Source organism: Pipra filicauda, unplaced genomic scaffold (genome assembly GCF_003945595.2).
Source record: "Pipra filicauda isolate LSUMZ 115617 unplaced genomic scaffold, ASM394559v2 scaffold582_size373904_pilon, whole genome shotgun sequence".
NCBI classification, from domain to species: domain Eukaryota; kingdom Metazoa; phylum Chordata; class Aves; order Passeriformes; family Pipridae; genus Pipra; species Pipra filicauda.
Window position 1 is genome coordinate 130,889 of NW_024104734.1, and position 19,515 is coordinate 150,403.

General features: G+C 51.3%; 1 protein-coding gene across 5 annotated transcripts in view; it reads left to right on the plus strand.

Annotated features, from left to right (window-relative positions):
- The window catches only part of DIP2B (disco interacting protein 2 homolog B), a 57,190-nt gene that overhangs the window by 15,569 nt on the left and 22,106 nt on the right, over positions 1-19,515 (plus strand). For 3 of the 5 annotated variants that reach the window (XM_039387689.1, XM_027732170.2, XM_039387687.1), the window contains exons 2-15: positions 3,681-3,752; positions 7,307-7,453; positions 8,372-8,497; positions 10,181-10,393; positions 12,652-12,795; positions 13,253-13,372; positions 13,956-14,153; positions 14,349-14,440; positions 14,888-14,998; positions 16,148-16,271; positions 16,787-16,896; positions 17,557-17,659; positions 18,638-18,702; positions 19,168-19,261. In XM_039387689.1, coding sequence (XP_039243623.1) covers positions 3,681-3,752; positions 7,307-7,453; positions 8,372-8,497; positions 10,181-10,393; positions 12,652-12,795; positions 13,253-13,372; positions 13,956-14,153; positions 14,349-14,440; positions 14,888-14,998; positions 16,148-16,271; positions 16,787-16,896; positions 17,557-17,659; positions 18,638-18,702; positions 19,168-19,261 — 1,719 coding nt within the window. The remainder of the gene's footprint in view (positions 1-3,680; positions 3,753-7,306; positions 7,454-8,371; positions 8,498-10,180; positions 10,394-12,651; positions 12,796-13,252; positions 13,373-13,955; positions 14,154-14,348; positions 14,441-14,887; positions 14,999-16,147; positions 16,272-16,786; positions 16,897-17,556; positions 17,660-18,637; positions 18,703-19,167; positions 19,262-19,515) is intronic. The other 2 variants (XM_039387688.1, XM_039387690.1) reach the window with 2 other exon arrangements.

Here is a 19,515-nt window from a genome sequence, read left to right on the forward strand (position 1 = left end):
GCCCTGCCTCGTATCTGCCCGCAGAGGGGTCGTGGTTCCCGGGGAGGATCCGGCACCCCGAGTGCCACGGGGTGGTTGGAGGGTGGGAGTGGGGTTGGTGGTTGAGGCAGGTGTGTGTTGTTGGTTCTGGGGATTGTCCTGCTGCTCTTCCCGTGGCTGCAGTGGGTGATATTCCACGGGGAAGTCCACGTTCGTGTCCGGGTCTCGCCGTTTCCCGCGGATCAGCGGAAAAGGAACAGGGGGAAAGGAAACTTCTCCTTTAGTGGTTCCTCAGTTTCTGTCTCGGTGGACTGGCCCCAAATTTGGACTGTGCACGACCAGGGAGAAGAGGTTTTATGCCATAAATTAATTTTTGGGTGTCAAAAGGACGTTGCTCCCTCCCAGGACTCGGGATGTCACCGGGGCAGGACGGTTGTGGCTGCAGGAATCACATCATCCTGTTCATGAGGTGAATCTGCACACGAGGTTTTTCCCCAGAGGACAATCCCTGTGTGTTGCTGCAGCTTTTGTTTCAGGTGATGATGTTTTGGTTGGCACTCTGCAAAAGAACTCAGATTTCCCTCTTTTCCTCTTACTTTCAATCCCTGCCTGATTCCACTTCAGGAGGGCTGGTCTTAAAATTGAAGCTTTATGTTTTCTAACCCTGTGCAGGTGTTTGAGACCATCACCCTGTCTGTTAAAATAATGATTTATTTCTTTATATTCTAACAAACTCTACCTGGAGATTCAGCACTAGGAAGACACAGCACTGCTGGGAAGTCCCAGCAATTCATCACCTTTATTTCTGTTGCTCGAGTTTTGCTTGTTGGAACTTTCCTGCTCTTGCCAAATAGCATTAGGCTTTTATTTTTTTTTTATTGGCTTATGCTCAGAAAATCCTTTTTTCAGCAGCAATGTCAGTGATCTGCATCACGAGGCCGGCTCAGTTACGAGCAGAGTTCTGCCCTGAGTTACCTTCTTGTTTCTCAGTAGTGTCTCATCTCAGCTTCAGATTTCCCAGTGCCAGTCTGGGAACCGTTTGCATTCCAGTGAGGATGGGTTTGTTTTATTGGTGGGATATTAGTGTGGAATTAATGAGGAGTTTCTGCTTCCCAGAAATGGATGCTGCCAGGACTTACATTTAAAGTTCTGGTATTTGTTCATAATGTACTTGGATTATTTGTATGTGTTGTATTCCTTAGTAATTCCAACCATTTTCCATGGCAAGTGTTTCATTATATAGGTAGAGTGTAACCACCAATGTCAAGAGTCCAATTAAGTCTTGTGGGGAAATTAATCACGAAATAACGAGCTCCAAACAAACCCGTGGGTTGGGTTATAGGGAGAAATCCCTCCCCTCTCCGTGCAGGTGTGTTTTCCTGCAGTGTCCATCCCCTGGCTCCCTGTGCCTCCCAAAGGAACTGGGTGTCCTGGGGGCAGGGAGGGGATTGTCCTGCTCTGCTCTGAGCTGGGGCGGCCTCACCTCAGCCCTGGGGGCACTTTGGGCACCACGAGGTAAAAAACGTCTAAAGCTGGTGGAGAGGGTCCAAAGCAGGGACACAGGGATGGGGAAGGGTCTGGAGCAGCAGCTGAGGGCACTGGGTTTGTTCAGCTGGAGGAGATTGAAGGGAGACTCCTCGGGGGCTGCAGCTCCTCCCGAGGGGCAGCTCCGACCTCTGTTCCCTGTGAGCAGGGACAGGACCCAGGGAAGGGCTGGAGCTGTGCCAGGGCAGGGTCAGGCTGGATCCCAGGAAAAGGTTCTTCCCCCAGAGGGTGGTTGGGCACTGACCAGGCTCCCCAGGGTCCTCAAGGCTGCCAGAGCTCCAGGAGGGTTTGGACAACGCTCTGAGGGACAGGGTGGGATTGTTGGGGTGAGATTCTGCAGGGCCAGGATGGGCTGGAAGATCCTTATGGGTCCCTTCATACTCGGGAGATTCCCTGATCCTCTGAAAGCTGCCTCTGCAGGTGGAGAGGCAGAGCTGGGCAGAGCTGGTGGGGTTTGGAGCTCCTGCAGTCGCTCAGCACGTCGTGCTCGGGCACAGGAGCTCCAGGAGCTCTGGTTGGGGTGTCCCTCTGCCCTGGCAGGTACCTGTCCAGGCAGCTGGGTCAGCGTTACCTGGGCCCTGCTTTGCAGTCAGGCATTAAAATTCCTGCTTTGCTTGGCATTCCAGTGCTTCGTGGACATTCTCCCTTTCAGCTGCTGGATTTGTTTGGGCTTGTCGGGGCCTGACTCCGGCGTAGGGTGAGGAGTGAGATAAAGTTCTGGGTGCAGACACACACCCTGCCCTGAGCAGCACGAGCCACAGAGTCATGGGGCTGCTTTGGGTTGGAAGGGACCTTAAAGATCATCCAGTTCCAACCCTCTGCTGGGCACAGGGACACACCTTCCACCAGCCCAGGTTGCTCCAACCTGGCCTTGGACGCTCCCAGGGGTCCAGGGGCAGCCACAGCTTCTCTGGGCAACCTGTGCCAGGGCCTGCCCACCCTCCCAGGGAAGGATTTTGTGCTGATATCTAATCTCTGGCAGTTTGAAGCCACTGAGTCCCACTCCAGCTCTGGAATTCCTGTTCTGGGTGTTCCAAGTGCCACTGGTGTGGAGTGGAGTCCGTTCCCTTTCCAGGCATTCCACAGATCACCTTTGGAAGCAAACTGGGCAGCCAGCTGGAATGTTTGAGCAGAGACACTGGTGCTGCTGAGAGGCTTAGATCCCTGTAAATCCCCTTTTGTGCTGTGGCCCCCCCAGCTCAGGCAGGAGGATCCTGCTGGGAGCAAAACCCCGTGGCTGGTGCTGTTCCCTCCCAGCAAAGAAAACATCCTGTTTGGGATCACTCACTGCTTGTCATCGTGGAACTGTGGCTTGATTTTAGCCTGATACCAAATGATTCTGTGTTTTCTTAGTGCTGTGTTTGATGGCTCCCCATCTTTGGGGCCCCAGAGATAAGAGGTTGTAAGTGCTGTGAAAAGGCTTGAAAACCCTGCAGGGCTTTTTTTTTTTTTTTGTTTTAATCCCTTCAAGGTTTCAGTTCTTTCTTGTGGTTCTGATGTAACGTGAGAAATTAAAACAAAGGACAGCAGCCAGATGGTGCATCTCCAGGATCAGACAGATTAGTTTTTTTAAAAAAAAAAGGGAAAAGTTTACAAATACTTTATTCTGTCCTCTGGAATAGTCACTTTAGAGGGGATTCTCCTCCTCTCTCTGCTCTTGTGAGACCCCACCTGAGTCCTGCATCTGTCCATCCCCACCTCAGGTTTTGGAGGTGCCCTCAGCAGCTCCTGCAGGGGACTGGCTTGGGTTTGCTGAAAGCTCTTCTCAGTTTGATGAGTTGAAGGTGAGGCTCCAAATTTGCACTTTCCCTGTTGGCTGGGAATTCTTCCCCTTTGTTCGCCCAGGTTGGCTCTGTGGTTACAGAACATTTTCATGCACTCCCAAGTTTCCCTTTTTAGGTTTTCCTTGCTTTGATATTCCATCTAGATAGCTGCTCTGATCCAAGTTATTGCATTTAAATAGTGGATGGTGCAGCTCTCTGATCCCAAGGGAAACTGCAGAAGTTCTGTAACGTGGAGCTTTGAAATCCTAATGTTCTTGGACTTGCTGGGTTGCAGGTTTTCCTCAGCTGTTTTCAGGTGAAACCTTCGTGGCACTGGAAGGAGAAGCAAAGAGAGCTCAGACTGAAAAATGATTTTTGTCTGCTTGGTTTTAGGGGACATCACACAGAAGGGGTATGAGAAGAAGAGAGCAAAGCTGCTGGCTCCATATGTCCCCCAAAGCCAAGGTAGGTCCTTGTTCCATCTGGCATGGGGATTTTGTGGAGCTGTGACATTCCAGGGGTCTGGGGAGTGGCTGTGGAGCCCCGAGATCCCTCTGCCAGCTCTGGATTATTCTGTTCCATGTGTGTTCCCTGGGTGGATAATCCCACTGTGGAGGTGTGGGGATGCCAGGAAGGCTCGGGCAGGATTTTGCCTGTGGTTCCTGTGGAACTCCAGGGATTCCTGGCAGCTCCAGAGCTTCTGAGCGTGGTCCGTGCCGTGTCCTTCAGCCACCTCAATTCCTCCTTGGAGAAACACGAGGGTTTTCATGATTTGTTGCTTTATTTTGCTTTGCTCCCACCTGTTTCCTTGGGTTCAGAGATCCTGGGCAGCTCAGCTCGTTGGCTGTGGGATAATTACATATAATTGTGAGCTGAAGGACGTGGCTGAACGTGTGTCTGATCATTTCTGTGGGGCTGCTCACCCACAACTGTTGTGTCACTGATCTGCTGAGAGGTTCAGCCATGAACCACTGATGGGTCTGGTTCTTACTGGGTGTGATGGGGAGTCCTGAACGGACCTCCTGGAATTTCCCAAGTCTGAGCTGCTGCCAAAAAAAAGATAATTAATGAAGAGTGAAGGCTCCCAGTGCATTTATTGCCCATCAGCACCACAGGACTGGGAGGGAAATGACAGCAGGTCCCTTCAGGCACTCGATGGAGGAACATAAAGCTGTCATGTGGCAGCTTCCAGACCCTTCCACGCTGGCTGGTGTCATTCCTGCTCTCCAGCCCTGCTGGTTTCAGGCTGGATTAGGTCGTGAGTTCACTGAAAGCTGGGGCCTGTTCCCTTGTCCGAGATAAAAATTGGGGTTTTTACACAAAAGGTCGGTGTGTTCTGCCAGAGCCACGTGCTGGAGGGAGCAAGGCAAGCAAAAGTTGTAATTTAGCCTTCAAACTGGAGATTTTGTTACAAACGAGGGCTGCTCCCTGGACTGGGGTGTGATGGGAATCTTGGAGGCTCGGTGGCCGCCTTCGTGTCAAATCCATTTTTCTGTTTGAAAGGACCCAGAAAGTGATATATAAATGACTGATCCCTCTTTAGGAGGATTTGTTGAGTGGGTTTTTAGATTCCCAGGCCAGTGCTTGTGCCCGTGGAGATCCCGGGAGCCTCGGGAGGAAATGTGGGATCCTTTGGTGGCTCCGGAGCCTCTTGGCAGCCCTGCCCTTGTCCCGGGCCTGGGCGAGGCTGGAGATGCCACAATCCTGGGCCCCTCGTTCCTGGCACTGCTCAGGGGTTGGGTTTGTCTCGGAAAACCCTTAATTAGGAGAGGAGAAAAGTGTTTGGCAGGACTGGGAGATTAATTGAGAGCTCGGGGAGCTGCACACGGAGCTGGAGTCCAGGCCCAGGCCCGGGATGCTGGAGGTCACCAATTAACAAAGAGCTTTAATTGCCCTTCCTGCTCAGGCCCCCCAGTTTTTCCTCCCATCTCACACCCAGCTGCCCCAGTGCCTGGGAACCTCCCGTTATAAAAATCCTGGGGAAGTCGTGCGTGAGGGGTTGGGAATCGGGTCACCTTGGTAATGAGGGGAAAATTAATTTACTCCCCAACAACAACAACAAACAACAACAAAACCCGCTCAGTGCTGGCTCCCAGCACATCCCAGTTCTCCCAGCCCCGTCCTGGGGTTGGCTCAGGGTGTCTCCATTTGGTGGCAGTGAGGTGAGGGAGGGGAGGTGACGTGTCAGGGCACGTCAGAGGATCATCGAGGAGGTTCCTCCTGCCGAATCCCTGCTCCATTCGCAGCCTCTGGCAGCTGCCTGCTTGTTGTGGAGGGAAGGCAGCACAACTCATTGCCCAGAGATTAATTTTCTTCCTGGTGCAACGTCCGTTTTTGTGCGTGGAACTCGCTCTGGTGATGGGACAGAAGTGCTGCTGCTGCTCTCACTCGGTGGGAACACGGCAGAGTTTGGCACTTCAGTGTTTCATTCCACAGAATCGTGGGATATCCCGAGCTGGAAGGGGCCCACAAGGTTCAGCAAGGTCCAACTTCTTGCCCTGAAGTCGTGGCATTTTGGGGAAGAAGTGTTATTTCTGTGCTTCCTTCCCCCCCCCCCCCTCAAAATCCAGCAGAAAAAACTCTGCTGGGAAGTTTTGCTGTTTATTTTTTAATTCTTTTCTCCCCCTGCCTTTGAGCATCGTGTTATTCCAAAAGGGAATAACTGGGGGGGGGGGGGACCTGGTGGGTGTCCCTGGGGTGTCCCCTCCCCCCAAAATCCAGCAGAAAATACTCTGCTGTGAAGTTTTGCTGTTTATTTTTTAATTCTTCTCTCCCCCTGCCTTTGAGCTTCCAAAGAGGAATAACTAGGGGGGACCTGGTGGGTGTCCCTGGGTTCTGGGAGTGTGTTCAGGCTGCCCTGGAAACCCTGGCTACTCCAATTTGGTGATTTCCATGGTTTTTTACAGGCATGTAGCTTGAAAAAAAACCCTTTTCCAAGGACCAGCCAGTCCCCCAGCAGCACTGCTGTTCCCTCCCCAGTACAAATGGCAGAGTAACAGGTTTGGCTGCTGCTTCCTTGGGCATTGCTGTCCTCGTTATTAATGCAAACATTTATCCTTGTTGATCTTCCAGTGATTCAGTCTCTGAATCTCCAAACACGGGGATCACAAAACAGTCAGTTCTCGTTAGAATCCGAGGGCGATTACCAAACCCCCAGCATCCTTCAAAGAGCCAGCGATAAATAACAAACATAAATAATTCATTTTTCGTCTCTCTCCGCCGTGTTTGTCACGTTCCTGCCAGTGGAAAGCAGGATAATTCCGAAGGCAACAGTGGAATAAATCACCTGTCACCTGCCAGGCTCGGCTCCCTCGTGCTGCTTTGTTGTGCAACCATCAGTGATTTCCACTTTCCCCTCCTCTGAACGAGGCCACTGCAACATGTTCTTATGTCAGAGCAAAAGACTGAAACAAAGAGCTTGTTCTCGTGTGTCATGTCACTCCCAGGCACCTTTGATCCCTTCCTGACTGGAATGTCATGTTTGCCCTGTGATGCCCCGCAGAGAGACGAGAGGCTTTTTGCAAGACTTACGAAAGAACCGAATAGGAATTTAATAATTCATGTTAAAATAGTGTTAAATCTGCTGCTGACATCTAGTGGGTGCCTGAATTGGTAAATACTCGGGGGATCAGGAAACATGAGGCTCTTCTGGCTCTCAGCTGGTGAAGTTGTGTTGCCCTTGGATCAAAACAAAACCCTCTGGGGATGGGTGAAGGCAAATAAATGCTGCAGAGGTGTCTGTTTAGCTCCTTGTTTTCACGGGCAAAACCAACTTTTCCTGGGTGATAAAGCCCCACTCTTGGTGAGCTGAAGGGAGCCAGGACTGGCCAGCTGGAGATATCTTTGGGTTTGTAATTAGTGGGGACAGCAAAGGCTCTTGCTGCTGGTTTATTATTGGTTTTCCAGTCAATAACGAGCTGGTCACTGGGACGTGGAGTGACAAACCAGCTCCCCAACATCCACGGGAAAGAGCGGGGTTCAGAAAAAGCTCCTTTTATTCCCTGCTCCCTGTTTTCCAGGGGTTGATCCGGCGTTACAGAAGGAATCCAGACCACCTCAGATGCCCGCTCCACCCGCAGCTCCAGCCTCAGCATCCTCCTCCTCCTCCTCCTCCAAATTCCACCGCGCTCGCTCCGGGGGAGCCCGAGATGAACGGTATCGCTCCGGTAAGGGCAGGGCAGGAGCCACCTGGGCCCCTCCTCGTGGGGGAGGAACGTGCTCTGTCCCCTCAAGGGATCAAAATTATTATTCCACGACTCGCTGGGGTGGTTCCCTGCAAAGAAACATCAGACTCGTGGGGCTGCAGCCGCCGAATCAAAAAGAATTATTATTATTAAGTCCAAAAAGCAAATAATTTGTCGCCACCTCCCAAACTCCTGCCCTGCTTCAGGAAGGGGCAAGGTGGTGGCACCCATTTTTTAACTCCACCTGGTTTTGTTTTTCGCTTTGCAATAGCAAGAATTACGTTTTCCTCTCAGTGTGGGCAAATTAAGCTCCTCAGGTCTCCCTTCCCCATCGTATCCCCCCGTTCCGTGGAGTGTTAGGAGAGCCCAGTTTGGGCTCTGCAAAAGCATAATTAAAATACATCAGTCTGAGAAGTGAATGTAGATGAGCTCTCCCTGGCCACGGCAGGTTTTTAACAAGTTGATTCCTCCTCACCAGTGGTGTGTGTCTTCCTTTAAAGAGCTCTGGGGCTTGCAGAGGGGTGGGAGCCTCAAGTCCCAGCCTGCTTCAGTTCCTAATCAGCCTGCCTTTACAACCACAGCTAAACTTCCCAGATTTACATGAAATCTGCATCCATTTGGGAACAGGAGGTTTCTCCTAAACCAGGCAACTGTCAGTGCACAGACCTGGGTGCACCTGGGGCTGCACACCCTCGGTGCATGTTCAAGCTGTGCACAGGCATATTTTAGGATAATCTTTGGCTGAGGGGAAAGAGCTGGTGGGGTTGAGGTTTCTCTCTGGAAGTTGCTGGTGACCCAAGGATATATAATGACTAATCCAGAACATTCCAGACTTAAAAAAAAAAAAAAAAAAGCCCTGCCTTCAGCTTGCCAAACTTCAGGAACCCTTCCTGTCCCCAGATATCCACACGGAAGCGGTGCAGGCGGCGCTGGCCAAGCACAAGGAGCAGAAGATGGCCCTGCCCATGCCCACCAAGCGACGCTCCACGTTTGTCCAGTCCCCAGCAGACGCCTGCACTCCCCCAGGTGAGCCTTGGGAAGGTCCAGGGGCTCAGCAGCAGCCAAGCCCAGGGGCTGCAGTGGGCTGAGTGTTCCAGCTCTTCACACACCGGGAAGAGACTCCCACACTCTTTGTCCTGGAGCTCTGTCAGGGCTGGGGAAGGGGCTCCTCTTCCAGGAGTTCTTAAAGAACCACCTGGTGGGATTTTGGGGTGTCCTCTGCAAGGCCTGGAGTTGGACTCGGATGATCCTTGTGGGTCCAGCTCTGGGTATTCCATGGATATGATTCAGGCTGGCCAGGCCTGCCCTGAGGCCGGCTCTGCTTCCCTCACTCCTGTTCCTGCTGCATAATTCACGTCTTGATTTCCTTAAGGTTCAGTGCTCAGCACGCAGGAGGAGGATTTGCAGTGATGAACATTTCTGGGCAAGGACCTCAGAGGGGTCTGGTGGGATTCCAGCCTTGCAGGACTTTTCCCACCCCTCCCTGTGTAGTGGCTGCAGCAGAATCCCCCCCCCCCCGGATAACGTGGTGTCTGGTGTGGTGCACGTGCAGCAGACATGGATAACCCTCTGTTTTCCAGCAGCAGACATGGATAACCCTGTGTTTTCCAGCAGCTGGAATGCCCTGGCTTCCAAACGAGTCCGTGTGGTTTTCTGTGTCGTGTCTCATCGTGCAGAAGCATCGCAGCCATTTGGATGGACAAAGTCATCCAAATGTTATGAATCCCTGTCTCCTGGGGGGATTCATATCCCCTGAACCCGCTCTGCTGGGCCATGTCACTCCTCCTCCTCCTCCTCCTCCTCCTCCTCCTCCTCCTCCTCCTCTCTACCTCCTGCTTTATCACACTTCCTTCTCTCCCCTCCTCTCTCCTGGGGGCTGGTGCATGTTCCTGGTGTCTGCTTTGGGGCTCAGCTCTGTGCTCACTTGTCTGGGACTGCAGCACATCCCGAGCTGGGGGTGTCACGTGGATAAAGGTCAGCGTTTCCAGCGGGGCTGGATTCAGTCCCACTCCACTCCCTTCCACTCTGGCAAGTGGGGAGGACATGATTTGATAGTTTAATTTACCACTTGAGTGTAGGCAGAAAGTCACTTTTGAGAGCACCTAAATTTTAGGCCAGAGCCACCCGAGTGTTTGTATTTAGCACCAGCATCCCAAGTCCTGAGTGCTGGCTCCGTGATAAATAACTCCTGAACTCACAATTTGGGGACAACCGAGGTGTCTGTGCTCTGGGACACACAGGAACAGTTCCTCCTTGCAGATTTCTCTGTTTTGTTTTGGGGCTGGGCTTTTTGTTTGTTTTCTGAGGTTGAAAGGGCCCCATTTAGAGCCCCGGACAAAAGCATTTTCTGCTGCGGCCTTGGCACGGCCGTTCCCTGAGTTCTGCTTTGTTCCTGGGAGTTTGCTCTGCCACAAGGACACCGAGCCCTCACTTCCCAGCTCAGAACTAGGCAAAGCAGCATCTGATATCGTGGAATACGAAGGGAAAAGTAACAAGGGATAAATCCTAAGGCTTGGAGAAGCCAGGGGAAGGTGAATCGACCAGGGGTGAGTGTGTTCCCACCTGCTTTAATGGTTTGACCAGTGCAACAAGCCGTGGAAAACAGACCCTCTGTGGAAAAAGCCTGTTGATATGTGACTGGAAAAGAGCATGTTCAGTGCCATGTGCTTTTCCCCTGAGCAGTTAGATTTTCTCTCTGCTTCCACACAGACACGTCTTCCGCCTCCGAGGACGAGGGCTCGCTCAGGCGCCAGGCCGCTCTCTCTGCTGCATTGCACCAGAGCTTACAGAATGCTGAGTCTTGGATCAACCGATCTGTTCAGGGGTCATCCACATCCTCATCAGCATCCTCTACGCTTTCCCATGGAGAAGGCAAAGGGACCAGTGGGTCACTAGCTGATGTATTTGCCAATACTCGAATAGGTAGGAGCTGGGTGCCGACAGAACCGGTGGCTTCGAGTTCAGACTGTGTTGATAAAGCTGGAGTTGTCCCTCCCCCACGGGGAAATTCGGAGTGAGGGTTTAGCTGGTGTTGATGGAACCTGCCAGGGCTGGTTGGAGTCCCACCATCACCTTGGGTTTTGTTCCCCCCGAAGAATTTCAAGGCAGTTGGAAAAGGGGCAGCGGGAGCAGGAGCCTCTGGAAGCAGAGGAGGCTCCAGGGACAGCGTGGGCAGAGCAGGAGGCACAACCTCTGTGCTGTGTTGCTTTGTGTCTGCAGCTCTCCTGTGGGCACAAAACTGCCCCGTGCAAGTGGCTTTTCCATCCGTGTCCCAAATTCCTCGGGGTGTCTGTGCCCGTGGAGTGGGGAAGTGCTGTGTTTGCCCATCCTCATCTGAGCCCTGAGGGTTTATTGTCTGCCTTAGATCAGGAGAGAGAAAGAGCCAAACCCAGCCTTGTGTGTGGGAACAAATGAACCTGCCCTTAAAAAAAAAAAAGAAAAGGGTTAATCAGAGTAAAACTTCAGCCCAGCTCTGCCCTGACTGGCTGAGGAACAACCAGAGCATCCAGGTACTGAGGAGACAGAGCAGAATCTACAGATCTGGATCCCCCAGGCTCAGTTTTCTGAGGCTCTGAGGTGCTCCTTTGCTGCTGATGCTTCTGTATGAAATGGCCAAGTTTGTTTTTTTTTTGCTCTGTGTTATGTTTTTGTCCTTTTTTTAGCTGCTGGGGAGGGAATTCCTGCACCTGTAGGACATGTCTGTATTCCGTGTGCTCTCTGCTTCTGCTTAACTGGTTTGGGGGCAAGCAGTGCATAGAAGTGCTGGTGGTTTGGACTGTTTCAACTTATTTGTTTTGGTTTTTTTTATTGCTGTTATTTTTGTCTGTTTATTTGCTGGGATGCAAATTGTTTCCTGGAATGGAAAACTGAGGAAATTGCCCATAAAATGTAGTCGATATAATGAATGTCTTTGAAGCAGAGAGGCTGTTTTTAATTGGAGAATGCAGAAAGCCACGTTACCTTTTGTGTAATGAATTAAGGTAATACAGCTTTTCACCGACAGAATATCTCCTGTCTAATCTAATCAGTGTTTTATGCACAGTAGAAGCTTTAAATCTGTGTCAGAATTATATTTGTCACATTCACCCCGTGTTAGCAGCTGATTTAAGTGAATAGAACTCACACAATTCTGTGCATCTCTCTGGAGAGAGAAATAAAAAGTCCTGCAGATGTTTGGATTGCACAAATCCAGGTCCTTCTCAGTGATCTGAGAAGTGCAGTGCTTGGGAAGTGTTTCTTGCCACTGGATCTCCAAAGGGATGCAGAAATGGGTCGGTTTTAATCCCTGGAAAAAAAGGGAAATCAACAGAGAACCAACCACAAAACCCTTTCAGTGGGAATTATGTAGGATCTGGCTCCAGGCTCTCTGAGCTTCGAATTTGTTGGGTTTTTTTTTCCTTTGTAAGCACCAGTTGCTGGTGCTGTTAAGCCAGAATAGAATATTCTTGCCCTATCAGATGACTGAACCCGCTGGGTCGTGTAAAGAAATCCCACATAAGCAAAAAGCCCTTTATTTAAGAGAGATTTCACTGGAAAATTCCTGCAGGATGCACTTCCAGCCTCTTCTCCAAGGCAGGACAGTGTCCTGCACCTTCAAGCAGCTCACACTGCTCGTGGGGTTTGTTCTGTCAGTGCTGGACAGGCTCTGTAACCACCCAGCTGGAAGGAATTGAAACCCAACTCGATTTTTGCTGATCTGCTTTGGTCAAACTCTCACGTGGTTTTGGTTTTGAAAGCCCTGACCGACAAAAAAAAGCTAAATAGTAGAATTCTAGCAAGAGGAATCAGTGCATAGGTGAGGGAGGGGTTTGTGCTGGGCTTTGGAGATTTCAGAGCTCACGTGAATCTCAAACTTTTATATTTTTTTTTTTATTTTATTTTTTATATTTTTTTTTTTTTAAAGTCTGGAATGTCACAAGGTTGAGCTTCAAGGTTTAGAAACCAAGAACAGGAATCCTGCTTTGCTGAACCACTCTCCTGACGTGGAGCCTTTGGCTTTTGGTTTTCCCAGAGCAGATAAATGTGCTTCACATTTAGGGGATCAGAGTGGTTTAGCATTTAATAAACAGACATCCAACCCCTTAAACCCTTAATGTTGGTGACAGGTCACTGACAACTTTTTTTTGCTTGTGCCACCCGATTTAAAAGGAGTATTTAACCGATTTCTTCCCTCTTTTTAGAAAATTTCTCAGTCCCCCCAGATGTCACAGCAACTACCTCCACCCCCTCGGCCCGGCCGGCGGCGATCGACCTCCCTCCCTCTGGAATTGTCAAGGGGATGCACAAGGGATCCAACCGCTCCAGCCTCATGGACACTGCTGATGGTAGGGAGGGAAGGGCAAAAAAATGACAAAGGCACGGCTGGGGCTGATTGGTTTGGAAGGATTTTTGTCCCAGAGCCCCCAAAAAAGGGAAAAGATGATGGAATTCCGGGCTCCTGGTTGAGCTGCCGTGGAGCTGAGGATGCTCCAGGTTGTCTGAGGGAAAGCTTTGTGCAGGAGGTGACACTGGTGTCCTGGTGTGTCCCCTCTGCTGGTGCTGGAAATCAGGATTTGGAAGGGAGGAAATGCTTTAAACCCCAAATCTCTGTTAGTGGCGTTTTCTGACCGGAGTTAACGCAGAGCTGATGTAAGATTAATGTCCCTCCTGCACTGGCACAGCTTTAAGAACAGAAACCAGGGGCTGAACCAGTGGGTGCCCTGCACTGGGAGGAGCTGAGGTGTAAATGCTTGTAACAGGCACAGGAAGAACACTTTTACTGGCCCAAATCTTCCCCTCCAGGTGTCCCCGTGAGCAGCAGAGTCTCCACCAAAATTCAGCAGCTGCTCAACACCTTGAAAAGGCCCAAAAGACCACCCCTGAAAGAATTCTTCGTGGATGATTTTGAAGAAATCGTGGAAGGTAATGGCACAAATAATGGTTTTATTCGTCATTTGTTACTGTCACACCTGCAAAGAACTGAATTCATCTGTGCCCTGGTTGACTCTGATTCAGTGTTTGCAGCAGCCTCCATGAAGAGTCTCACACAAAACCAGTGTCTGAAGTAATTTACTTGTTCTGCTGAGCTCTGGGGGACCTCCTCAGCACTAAACTTCTTAAGAAAACTATTTAAATAGGTTTTTGAAACCCCTTCATTTGCTTAGGCCACGTTAATTAATTTCCCAGAAGGGATTGTCCTTACTGGAGGTTTCATCCCAGCCATTATTTTTGTAAGGTTTCCTTTTCTCCACCTCTGTGTTCCTGCCCCTCACTTGATGTGTTGAACACCTTTAAACAGCTCCCTGGGAGGAGCCTGTTCCCCATGGCTTGTTTTGGGCAGAAATGGGCTGGGCTGGGGGGTTTTTAAATGCTGAAAACGTTTGTTTTCAGCGTCTTCCCAGCTCAGCTGTCGGGTGATGAATGGGAAAGGAGTGGGAATATTGTGTTTGGGTTGTGTTGGAAACATTCCTGTATATCTGCTGGAAATAGTGTTGCATTTTCTCAGTCCCCCAGCCCGACCCCAACCAGCCCAAGCCCGAGGGCAGGCAGATGACCCCGGTGAAGGGGGAGCCCCTGGGAGTGGTTTGTAACTGGCCTCCTGCCCTGGAAGCAGCTCTGCAGCGTTGGGGGACCACCCAGGCCAAGTGTCCCTGTCTGACAGCCCTGGATGTGACAGGAAAACCCGTTTACACCCTCACATACGGTGAGTGGGGGCCCAGCCCTCCCTGCCCCTGCTCACAGAGCAGCAGTGGGGACAGCACAGGTGGGGAAGGGGCTCCCAAAAACCCCTCTGGCCACACCAGTGGGGCTGCAGGGGGTGAGAGCAGCCAGGGGTTGAACTGTTCCCCTGTGCTGGCTGGTTTGGAGCCGTGCAAGTCCCTGTTCTCTTGTGTTCCAGGCAAACTGTGGAGCAGAAGTCTCAAGCTGGCCTACACCCTGCTCAATAAACTGGGGACCAAAAACGAGCCTGTGTTAAAACCTGGAGACAGGGTATGACTTTGGGGCTGCCTGGTTCTCCCTCTGGGGTTTTGGGGGGGCTGTAATTTGCCACAGGCACCAGGATCTTGTGTTCTTTTCACAGCAGTTCCCCGATCCCGGGGACAGGCTACTTGGGGAAAGGAATTCCTGTAATTTTGCAGTGGCTCTGGCTCCTCTGGGAGCAGCTTTTTATCTCTGGACTTTGAAATACATCTGAGGCAGAGCTCTGCAGCTCTGAGAGAGACCCAGGGTGTGATCTCTGTTTTGGCTGTGTGAGCAACCCTCACACATGGGAACGGTGACGTGACTCCGTGAGGAGCTCAGGCCCATTCCATGCCCTCTGTGGGAGGAAAAAAAACGTGAAAAAGCACAAAGTTTCCCGAGTTTTAGTCCCTGCAGGTCTGAACTGTGCAGCTCTGACTTCTGTTTCAAGTAACAACACACCTGTGTGGGTTGCAGGTGGCCCTTGTCTACCCCAACAACGACCCCGTGATGTTCATGGTGGCATTTTATGGCTGTCTGCTGGCAGAAGTGATCCCAGTGCCTATAGAGGTACCTCTTACCAGAAAGGTAACGTTGCTGGAACTTGGAGGAGCCGTGGGCTGATGGTGGGATGGAAACCAAGTCAGACCATCAGCCTCTGACAGCGTTTTCCCAGCCTCCAGCTGCTGCCTGAGCAGCTCCGTGTGCCCACGAGGACCTCTGGGAGCCTGGAATGGCATTTCCAAGTGGAAAAACGTATTGACCAGAGCTGTGCTGAGCAGCTGGGGCTGCTCAGTTCTCCTGAAAGCTGCAGCCTTCATCCCCTCCCTGCAGCTCGTTTCTGGGGAAGGCAGAACAGGGAGGACCTGCCCCCCTGGGTGATGGGAGGGGGCTCAGTCCAGCCTTGCTGGGCTCTGCTGGACAAGAGGGTGCTCAGTGTTCCTGAAGATTTCTGAGGCACTTCTTGTAAATTATCTGCTCCACAAAAGCGTTTTCCTCACCCCTTACCAGAATCTCTGCACTGTTGCCACATAAACCAGAGGATTTCCTAAGGGAAGCAAAAGCAGCAGTCTCCTGGCAAACATGTGGCAGGAGAGGGGGGAGCTGGTCTGGGAATGCTCTGGGATCACAGAGCTCTGATTCCATTTCTCTGCACGAACTGCTGTGGCAACCACATGCAAAATTCAAACCTGTGCAGGGTTTACCCAGTCAGTCCCTGACTGAGCCTCCTCATTTCGGGGTTTTTTATCACTGTGCAGCAGGAATCAGCTCCTGGGGATGGAGAGGCCTCGTTATTTCGCTGTAATTACACGTTCTGCTTTTTGGTTTTTGCCTCTTGATTCCTTTTTGGAGCATCTGGGTTTCCATTAATGACACTGGATGGGGTGTGAGCCCTGCCTGGATGCTGGGCAGGAGCACTTGTTCTCTCTGGATTTCACATCCAGTGCATTTTAATCCTGCCAGGGACGTATTTCACAGAATCCCAGGATGGCTTGGGTTGGACCTTAAAGCCCACCCAGTTCCACCCCCTTCCATGGGTAGGAACCCTTTCCACTAGGCCAGGTTGCTCTAATTGTGATTCTGGGTGTTTGTGGGAATGGGTTGTTTCTTTTTCTTCTTCTTCTTCTCCTTCCTCCCCAGTTCCCAGAGCGTTACCAAACCCTGGATTTTGGTGAGGGGGAATCTCACTTCAGGTCACCTTAGAACAGGGAGTGACTTTTCCCCCTCTTCCCTCAGGATGCTGGTGGGCAGCAGATTGGCTTCCTGCTGGGGAGCTGTGGCATTGCCCTGGCCCTCACCACTGAAGTGTGTCTGAAAGGGCTCCCAAAAACCCAGAATGGAGAAATCGTGCAGTTCAAAGGTGAGTCAGCTCTGTGCCAGCTCCTGATGCTGCTTCTGCTGGAGCTGGACTGGCTGAAAGGAGCTTCCAGGAGCCTGGAGGCATCTGGGGGGGGGCAAAGGGGGCCACTTCTGGTCCTGTCACCAAACTGTTGTGGGTTTTGAGCGCGTGGTGAGATCAGTCCACGTGTCTGGTGGAACTTTGGGGGTTCTGGAAGCCACGAGGAACCACCTCAGGGTTGTCCTCAGGTCCCTTCAGTGGCACTTGGCAGGTTCCAAGGCAGTTTATTCCCAATACAAGAGGGTATTTTTAGGAATGCTGCAGGGATCTGTCCCGAGGAGAAGGAAGTACCTTGTTGCCCACTGAACTCCCTGATGAGAAACGAGACGAACCTTCTGGTTGGTAGCTGGGCTTGGCTTGGAATTCTGCTTGTGTAACTGGACTTGGACAAATGATGGGGTTTAGTGCATTCCTGCAGAATATAAATCCCTCAGTAAATAAGCTGATATTAATGTGCTGTTTAATTTTGGCTCCAGGTTGGCCCAGACTCAAATGGGTTGTGACAGATTCAAAATATCTCTCCAAATCTCCCAAGGACTGGCAGCCCAACATCTCAGCAGCAGGAACTGAGCCAGCATATATTGAGGTAAGTGGGGAATGGGGAATGGAAAGTGGCTTCCATGAGCTGAATTTAATGTTCTAATCACCAGAGAGAGAATAGTTTCACCTCACTCCCTTAAACTCCCCACTTTCTTGCCACTGAAACGAGGCTTTCACTGGGGACATCCTGCTGGGAAGCTCCTTTTGGTTTTTGAGTTTTAGTTTTTGAGTCCCTTCGTGGCCTTGGGCACTGCTTGGAATGAGCTGGAGAACTGTTCTTGTTCCAGAAAGTGAGGAGTGGAGGCAGCTGAGCCCTGAGATGGTGCTTGATAACACACATTCAGTTTGAGTTCTCAGTTCTTCCTGGCAGAGCTGACCTTTCTTTGTGGGCCAGAAGGCAACTTCCAGGGGCTGCAGTGGTTTGAGGGGTGATTTGGCCATCCTTCAATCCCAGCCTGGCTTTTCAGCTTGTTGTGGGAGCAGGAAGAGATGCTGTGAGCATCAGTGACAGTGAGATAAACACCAGCACACCCATTTTATCCCCCACTCCCTGGAGCTGCCCCCACAAGAACCGTCCCCTCGGGGCTGACCCTGCCAGCAGGTGGGCTTGGGGTTTGTCTCAGCAGCTTCAGAGAAAGGAAACTTGATTTCCATTGTATTTTGTGGTTGAATCTCCTCCACCCTGACTCTCTCCTCTCTCCTGCAGTACAAGACCAGCAAGGAGGGCAGTGTCATGGGGGTCACGGTGTCCCGGGTGGCCATGCTGGCCCACTGCCAAGCCTTGTCTCAGGCCTGCAACTACTCTGAAGGTGGGTGAGGGCACAGGGCATCAAAGGAACGGAGGGTCAGCAGCCTCATCTGGTGTGGTTGCCTCTCCTGCGTTTCACAGCAGTCTCTGAGTGACCAAGAGCTGCTTAAAAAAAAAGAAAGAAAAAGCGCAGGTTAATTCTCCCCCAGAAGTGAAGGCTGAGTGTGATGTTTTTCCATCCAAATTTGCATCATTTTCGCGACCATAATGGAGAGGAGTAAAAAGTGGGGTTTGCATCAGGTCTGGGGAGTTGCTGGGTCTGTTCTGCTGAACCAAAAGGGGAGCAAATGAATCGAAACCGGAGCATTTTCCAGCGAGCTCGAGTCCCCTCTGATCCCACATGGAAATGTCTTCCCAAGCTTTTGTTCCTGAGAGTGTGTAAATACCTCTTGCTGGGGCTGTTCTGGTCCCATAAGGCTTTTTTTTTTGGGTAACCCAGAAGTGGAGATGGGAAAACCCTGGTGAGATTTCCAGAGAGTTCTGCTCTAGGAGATGGTTTTAGTCTGGTCTGCCTTGTAATTCAAGCTAATTCCTTGATCCACGAGCGAAACTATTTATAGAGCTGCAGGTCAAAGTGCTTTAAAATGCAAAGTCTGTCTTTTGGAAGCCATCACTCGAGTTTCCATTGCTTCTGGGAGCCAGGGCTTGAATGATGTTCCCTGCTCCCCTTCCCGTCCTTCCCCACTCGTGCATGACGAGGCTCAGAGCCTTCCTGTCCTGCTGATGGGCTGTTCCAGGCTGGGGATGTGATTTCCTGGCAGCTTTCTGGGCCGTGTTCCTGCTCAGAGATGGATGTGCAGTTGTTATTTAGCATAACAAGGGGCTGGGAGCAGCCACACGTGTAACCAGGGCTCTGCAAGGAGGGCTCTCCGTGCCCGTGGAGCAGCTCTGGCAGGGGCAGGGACAGGTTCATCCCTGGGCACATTCCAGCAGCTCTCCTGCCACCTTGCACTTCACAACTCCAGCTTTCTTTTCCCAGGTGAAACGATAGTGAATGTGCTGGACTTCAAGAAGGATGCAGGGCTGTGGCACGGAATCCTCACGGTGAGTCGGAGCGTTCCAGGGCCCTCTGGAATTAATGAGAGGTTAATGACTAATGATTGCAGGAGATATTAGGGAAAAATTCCTCCCTGGGAGGCTGGGGGGAGGCACTGGAATGGTTTTCCCAGAGAAGCTGTGGCTGCTCCATACCTGGAAGTGTCCAAGGCCGGGTTTTCCCGGGATAGTGGACTGAGAGGAGCTTTGAGGTCTCTTCCAGACCGAACCAGTCTGGGATTCCTTGAGTCAATGAAATATGGTAAAGGCAGCATTTGAGGACCATCACCTGTTAAACCAACCATTTCTCTCCCTGCCACATCTGCAGTTCTCCCAGGGAATCACAGAACCATCCCCACTGAACCCCTGTGAATTCTTGGGGGGGGGGTTGATGGGGACTGAGAGTGACTCTTAAACTCTGCTTGAGAAAAGGTTCGTGAGCCCTTTTCTAACCACCTTTCTCCTGCTTTTCAGAATGTAATGAACAAGCTGCACACCATCAGCGTGCCCTATTCTGTGATGAAAACCTGCCCTCTCTCCTGGGTGCAGAGGGTCCATGCCCACAAAGGTAACTCAGGACATGCCACAGCTCCACCTTGGAGCTCTCAGGGGGGCATTAAAATCTCGGATGCATCAGATCCCATCTTCTTGCCCTCCCCTGACAAATCTCAAGGGTGAGAGTGTCACTCACATCCAAAAATTTTTATTTGGCAGCGGTAGATCCAATTTTCTGGATGCTCAGGCAGGGCTGGAGCTCGTGTGAGGCTCAGGGGGGATTTTAAGCCCCCAACATCGTGTGGATACCTGCAAATCTTCTTACAG